Raw genomic sequence first — 7,385 nt, 5'->3', positions numbered from 1 at the left:
GCACACACTTTTTGCCCCGTTCCCCTCAGGAAGGAGGTTGAAGATTTTTAAGTGTAGAACCACTAGACTGAGGAACAGCTTCTACCTTGAAGTTGTTAGACTCATGAATCTCTAACCAGAATAATCACTGTGAAAAATCACATCATGTTGCTGCTGATCTGTTTCAATGTTGCTGCTGATCTGTTTATGTTGTTGATGTGTTCATGCGTGCTCATCTGCTCACACAGACTCGTGCTCACGTTCGTGCAGCTGTTCGACGGAATGTTTTTGTGCTGTTAGTGCTTAGTGTATATTTAGTTGATGTTTTTCTTAGTTCATATCTTAGATGTTATTACTGTTTTTCTTTTACATTTTATTGTTGGATGTAACTGGGACCCTGTGTACATAATGTCGTTCCACCACTTCTACCACATGTGGTGGACCAACAATAAAGAATATCTGACTCTGATAGAGCAGCTCTGATTCTGTCAAGCGTCCAACCCCCACCCCACCCCACACACACTGTCTGACCTGAACTCTTCTCAGCTGAATTCAGTCCTGCGTGTTGTTCTGCCGAGCGTGACACATGTAAGTCTGTAGTTTTTCTGACTGCCAGCTTCCTTGTTTTGTATCGGCTTGTACCTCTGCTCATCCAATGAAATCATTTGTTTTATCGGCCTTCTTATTTACAGTATGTTCCTGCGCTGCTTACCAAACTGGTGATGATAATTTGAGATCAGAAGTAATGTCAAAGCAAACAATAAGAGCTTGACTTGTATATTATTTTACATGCTGAAACCCTGCAGGCTGGTCTGGGAGGAACCTTCTCCAGCTAATCCTGGAATAATTTCCTTTGAGAGAATAATTCTGTTCAGTTTATTCAACAGCAGCTCTTTAATCTGGCAAACCTCTGTCATAATGAATTTGGTGTAAGTGAGTGGAGAACAGCCCGCTGCCTGTAATCATCTATTATTCACGCTGCATACTGACATCAGATCAGCCAACATCATTGGCTCACATGAAACCACTATCAGATCATAATTCATCAGAGCTTTGAAGTGCAGGAAACTCAATCTGAGCACGTTTGACGTCCCCACTGTGATAACGAACCATGGAATAAAAGCAAAAACTTCCCAAACGTGTTGCGCACACATCAGTGACCACACACCACAGGTTACAGATCGTTGCAGGTAATAAAACACCGCCTGAGAATAAACTTTGATCTTTATGATACTGAGGAGGTTTGTGTTTAATAAATGACCATAAAGACAAACGGCTCACATCCTGGTGAGTTGTGCAAACCAGCTGTGTGAACACATACCCAGAGAGCGCGACGATGCAGTGTAGAAAGCTTTCTCCCCGATCTTTGAAAGTGCGTTGAAGTAGGCCTCACTGCAGACCACAAGAGCTGAAACAGGAAGAAATCTTGTTTACATTTTATTTTCTGCACTGAAACAGATGGTACATTGATGATACCCGTCGCTGAGGGATTTTTATGGTGAATGTAGTTTTTGAAATGAATGGGTTTTTTTTTTCTGGACTGGAGTAGAACAAGTAAACCTTCATGTTTTTGGTGCAAGATATTCAAGTGGAAAGGAGGTACAGTGTGTATAAGAAGAGAGGTAGTTTATTTTTTTATTGTTTGCTTGTTCTAAGCGGTGTAGAGTAACATGTCATGGCCAGAAGATCAGATCAGGTGCAATAACGGAGTCAGGGGGTGGCCAATGGTGGCCTTGGCTACCATAACTTTAATCTAATGGCACCCCACAGGGCACCCCATTTACCTGAGGAAACTATAATTTTAAGCAATAAAAAAAAATTACAAAGCATAGTTTCCTCAAATGATCAGGGCGGCTCTCATCTTGGATTTTATATGGCAGCCCAATTTTCAATAGGAATCTTTCTTGCACCTAGATGCTGTGAGGATTTGTGTTCCCTAGTGTGTCTCCCCCTTGCAGTCTGTCCCAGCTCCTGCCTCTCCCACCTGTTCCTGATTGTCCTTTCCCCAGGTGTTTGTCATTGTCTCTTGGTTAGCGTTTGTATTTAAGTCTGTGTCTTTATGTTCCCCATGTTTGCGCATTGTCCTTCAGAGCATTTAGTTCTGTCGCCCCCTGTGTCTCCTTGTTCCTCGTTCCCTCTGTGAGTATTGCTGCCTTATCAGCTTGTTTATTTTGTTAATAAATATTGATCTTATTTTACCCTGTGAATTCTCTGTGCCTGCCTGCATCATTGGGTTCACACACCGATAGAATCCTAACAGATACAGCCTCACACATAAACAGAAGTTGATACCTCACTTGTTTTTCAAGATATACAGTTCACAAGATGGACGGGAGTATTTTCAGGTTCGTTCTGCGACGAGAGACAGTTAAACCAAAACAAAGTAGCATTTCCCTCAGCCCTTTAAATAATTGTTTAATCCCAGTTAAAAAAAAGGAGAATTCTTGTTTTTGGGAGTAATGTTCTGTACAAAGTTTATACACAATTAATATCTCTCTTGTTGTAGATCGCTTTTTAAAACGACCTCTGTTGTGACAAAAAGCTTAACTCTGACTGGACTGATGAGATCACAGCTTCTGAGCTGTGCCAAGATAAATGTGTACTTCTAACATCAAAGTTCATGCTCAATCATCCAGGTACCAAATCCATTAATGGTCAGTCAATCAGGTCATGGGGACGGTTTCTTTTTTGTAGAAAGACATTTCGCCCTCTATCCGGAGGGCTTCATCAGTCTGAGGAGTCTCAAGTAAAGTGTTTCCCCACCAAGCAGTACACTCCTTTAGTGGACCAACCAGTTTGGTGGAGATAGGATTTTTCTACAAAAAATAATCTGTCCAGATGGCCTGACTGAGCATTATTGGATTTGGTACCTGGATGATTGAGCATGAACTTTGTTGCCTGGAACCACTTTGGCTGTGGCTGCCTGCCTGGGAGGAATCAATGGGGGACAGGACAGACCCTAGAAACCATCGTATTTCCAGCAAACTGGTTGGTCCACTAAAGGAGTGTACTGCTTGGTGGGGAAACAGTTTACTTGGAGCTCCTCTGACTGATGAAGCCCTCCGGATAGAGGGCGAAACATCTTTCTACAAAAAAGAAACTGTCCAGATGACCTGACTGAGCATTATTGGGTGGATTTCTAACATTTTAAAACAAGTTCACAATTTCAGTGTATTTTTATAGTGAGTTCATACTACAGGTAAATTCACCATACAGGCTTATTACTAGGTCAGAAATTTGTTAAAAATCTGTTCAGAAACACTACAGCTAGATCCTACTGCCACGATTTGTGGAGAAAAAAAATCAAATTCTGTAAACATTTATTTAATGCAAAACAAATAAATAAATAAAAAACTTGTTTTTACAAATCACTTACATTTTTTTAAACTAGTCATTTATAAATGTCTGCATTAGTCCTGGCCACTCTAGAAAAAGTCATTAGTTTGACAGTTCAGTCAGAATTAAACTTTATTTCTCCGACTGAAGTCGTACAAAGAGCTATCTAATACAGGTAAGATATTAATTGTTCATATATTTCTATAACAAATTGATGGAGCCAATTTCTTAGTTATCATATCTTCAAATTGGTGCAACATGTTAGATTTTACAGCGTAATTGTAAAGTTTAAATACTTCCTCACTTTTAACTCAATGTATTTTTTTGTACCACTGGCTTCTGGGGGCCAAGATCGGGTAGAGGCAGGGCAGCCAACTCGGGACCCGAAAGTCCCAGGTTTGATCCCCAGTCATTGCACATCTCGTGGAGTCTCTAAGCAGCACACCCTATCCCCAATTGTTCCCCGGGCGCCTTCAATAGCTGCCCACTGCTCCACCTTATTATTATTATTATTATTATTATTATTATTATTATTTTTATTATTATTAAGCTTTGTGTCAACATCAGTGTCAAATCCACCCGGTGGTGAAAGTTCGGTGTGAAGTCGCTTGAAAACCCTGAGCACAATCATGAAGTCAGAGGAATTCCTCTTTTCTTGCCTCAGCTTTGATGAGAAAACATTTCTTTTAGAACAGTTGAGGTCAGAGTGATGAACAACCAAAACAGCTTTGCTTTCTTTGTGTATAAAACTCAGAGGTAAAACACAAATGCCATTCAAAAAATATATATTTTACCCCTGAAAGCCTGGGCATAGCCATTTCCCAGTGAAACCAGTTCCTGCAGACTTGGGTTGAACTCATCAGTCAAGCTCTGCAAAACACAAACACACTTTCATTTCACCAAAAATAAATAAATAAATAAATCGCTTCAGTTTCAACAGAGAATTTTTTTGAGATGGTCTGATAAATTCACCAAGAATGATCAGTAAGATAAACTTTAACCTTAAGTAAATAAAACTATTTATATAGCACCTCTCAAGATAAAAATCACAAAGTGCTTCACCAAACAAAATAAGAAAAGCACAAAACAAATTTAAGCAAAGGCAGACTTGACAGACTAAAAAGATGAGTTTTTAGCTGGCCTTTAAAAGAAGCCACTGAATCCACTGATCGGAGAGTTTGAAGAAGGGAGTTCCAGAGTCTTGGAGCCACAGAAGAAAAGGCTCTGTCTACTTTAGTTTTCAGTTTTGTCTGGGGGACAATCAGCAGGACTGCAAAGCCCTGATCGGGGTGTAGAGATGTAAAAGTTCTGAGATGTGTATTGGTGTCTGTCAATGCAGAGCTCCAAGTCAAAACCAGAATCTTGAAATCCACTCGTAATGAACTGGGAGCCAATGAAGATCCAGTCAGGAGTCTAGCAGCAGCATTCTGTACAGACTGCAACCGGTCTAGGGAGGTTTTGGTTAAACAAGTGTACAGTGCATTACAAAAATCCAGGCGAGACAAAACAAAAGCATGTATTAAGATGTCCAATTCTGGACGAGAGACGGCTAAGCTTGGCAATATTTCACAGGTAGAAACAGGAATGAACCAGAGACTTTCCATGAGTTTCCAGAGTACAACCTGAGTCGAAGGTTATCCCAAGGTTTCTAACAAAAGATTTAGCAAAATGACCAAGAGGCCCAAGGATCTACTTTAGCATTACAGTTGTTTTATTTTTTTATTTTTATATTTTTTTCTGGAGCAATTATGATTACTGAAGTTTTTTTCTCTATTTAGCTGTTGAAAACGTTGTCATCCAGCTTTTAATTGAATCCAAACAATTAAGTAATATGTGTAGTTTTGAAACTTCATTTGGAAGAAAAAATATATACAAGTGGATATCACCAGCATAACAATGATAGGAGATATCCTTAAAAAATGAAAGTACGGAACAAGAGGGAGCAGATAGAGCACAAACAACAGTGTCCCCAGAACAGAGCCCTGCGGAATGTCAAAATGAACAGGGCAGGAATGGGATTTGTACATAGATGTAGTCAAGAAGATTGATCTATCCGACAGGTAAGAGGACAACTATTTCAAGGCAGAACCTGAAATACTAGCCCAACTCCTCAGCCTATCTAACAAGGTCGGATGATCAACAGTGTCAAAAGCCGACGTCAGGTCCAACATGAGCAGCACAGAACATTTACCTGCGTCACGTTGCATCAAAATATCATTTGAGACTCTAAGAAGAGCTGTTTCAGTTGAGTGGGATTCACAACACCCTGACTGAAAGTGGTGCAGAATACTGTGAATACTGAACAGAATACTGATAGTTTAATCTAAACAATCATGTGTTTAGTTTAACAAGAGCATGTTTGTTAGTCAGAATGAGAGTTAAACTGAGCTTTCATTCTCTGCAACAAAAAAAAGAACATGCCAGAAACTGCACTGGCCCATTTTTTTTTTACCTTTAAGCATCTCCTGAAGAGAAAAAAAAATTCAAGTTTGTTTGATCTCAGCTCTCACAGAGAGCTGCTGACTGGACCTGTTACTTACGGAGTATATGCCCAAGGTAGAACGATGCAGCTGATCTCCAGTAATCCCTGACATGTTGACATCTAAAAGCCTGCAGCAGCCGGGGGAACCTTGAAACGTCCAGCAGGTGTGAGACGACGACTGGAAGCAAAGGAACTGAACGAGGAACCGAGGGAAGCGGGGAGCCGTGTGCGATGGTAATCAACACCAGCACCGCCTCTGAAAGACAGCAGTAAATAATTAAACACAGCTAAACCATTAAAACACACTGGTATGTGTGTGCGTGTGTGTGTGTGTGTCACTATGTTTTATTCAAGACTATAACACAGATCTGCTTTGTAAGAACTCAACGTGGGCAAATTTTCTTTCAGTCTTTTCATGGGGTTAATAAACAAGAAGCAAAAATAAGTGACCCGCTGCCATAAAAGACTGGCGATCATGTAACTGATGCAAACACAAGCCTGTGTCTGTTAGCAAAATGTCTCATGAACAACTGGACAGATTTTAATGGAACTCTAAAATCTGTTTGTAATTGCTTAATTTTCATTTGTCAGCATAGGACACATTATACGTTTATATCAATGGCCTGGACAAGCAAAGACCTTGTAGAACCTGCCATTGTGTATCTGTTCCTTCCTGTTCCTCTCAAACCCAGCATGTTGAAGCAGATGACCACTTGTCCTGAGCCTGTTTCTGCTAGAAGTTTCTTCCTCATGAGAAAGTTTTTCCTTTCCACTGTTGCCTTCATGCTTGCTCAAGATGAGCGTCTGCGATGGAGTGAAACTCAAAGCAGTCTGCTCCTCAGATAAATAATGTTAACTTACTTTTTATTTCATTGTGTTACTGGACTTAACTGCTGCTTTTGACACAGTGGACCACAGCATTTCATTGTCACGTCTACAGCACCAAGTAGGCATCAGTGGGACTACTCTGGAGTGGTTGGGGTGCTATCTGGAAAACAGAACATTTTCTGTAAATCTACTGGGTGTGAATCCTTTTCTGCTCCTCTGTCATGAGGGGCTCCTCAGGGATCAATTTTAGGGTCTTTGCTTTTTTCTTTATATCTACTTCCTCTAGGATTGATTTTTTTAGAAAACACGGCATCTCCTTTCACTGCTAAGCTGATGATTACCAAATCTATGTGCCTTTAAAGCGAGTTGATGCTTGGTCCATCAAATCTCTTTTATCGTGTCTCGAGTATCTTAAAGCTTGGATGGCCCTAAACTTCCTGCATTTTAATGAAAAAAAAAACAGAGGTACTTGTTTTTGGACCTAGTGGAGCTTGTTTAAGCCCTTCAGTTGACTTAGACCCCCTGCCAATGTACGTAAAGTCCACAGTTACAAAACTTGGTTTTAAGATGGACAGTGATTTTAAACCGGACAGTCAAATAAGGGCCACAGTCAAGTCTGGTTTTTATCATTTAAGAAAATTAGCAAAGGGAAAATCTATTCTTTCAATGCAACAGTTTAAAACAGTAATCCATGTCTTCATTTCATCAAGGCTGGATTACTGTAATTCCCTCTATCTCGGAGTTAGCCAGTCCTCACTTA

The 7,385-nt window shown here is 40.2% G+C and overlaps 1 protein-coding gene across 1 annotated transcript in view; it reads right to left on the bottom strand.

Annotated features, from left to right (window-relative positions):
• Window positions 1–5,946, bottom strand: part of baiap2l2a (BAR/IMD domain containing adaptor protein 2 like 2a) — a 27,556-nt gene extending 21,610 nt beyond the window's left edge. Inside the window, exons 1-3 of the mRNA XM_037688862.1 lie at window positions 5,856–5,946; window positions 4,110–4,185; window positions 1,301–1,387 (exon numbers count right to left, since the gene is read on the bottom strand). Coding sequence (XP_037544790.1) covers window positions 1,301–1,387; window positions 4,110–4,185; window positions 5,856–5,909 — 217 coding nt within the window. The 5' untranslated portion in view covers window positions 5,910–5,946. The remainder of the gene's footprint in view (window positions 1–1,300; window positions 1,388–4,109; window positions 4,186–5,855) is intronic.
• Between the last annotated feature and the right edge of the window lie 1,439 nt (window positions 5,947–7,385).

Source organism: Nematolebias whitei, chromosome 15, assembly GCF_014905685.2.
Source record: "Nematolebias whitei isolate Nwh7 chromosome 15, NemWhi1, whole genome shotgun sequence".
Classification (NCBI taxonomy): Eukaryota; Metazoa; Chordata; class Actinopteri; order Cyprinodontiformes; family Rivulidae; genus Nematolebias; species Nematolebias whitei.
The sequence above is the reverse complement of the archived record's forward strand: the minus strand, read 5'-3'. Positions and strand labels throughout refer to the sequence as shown.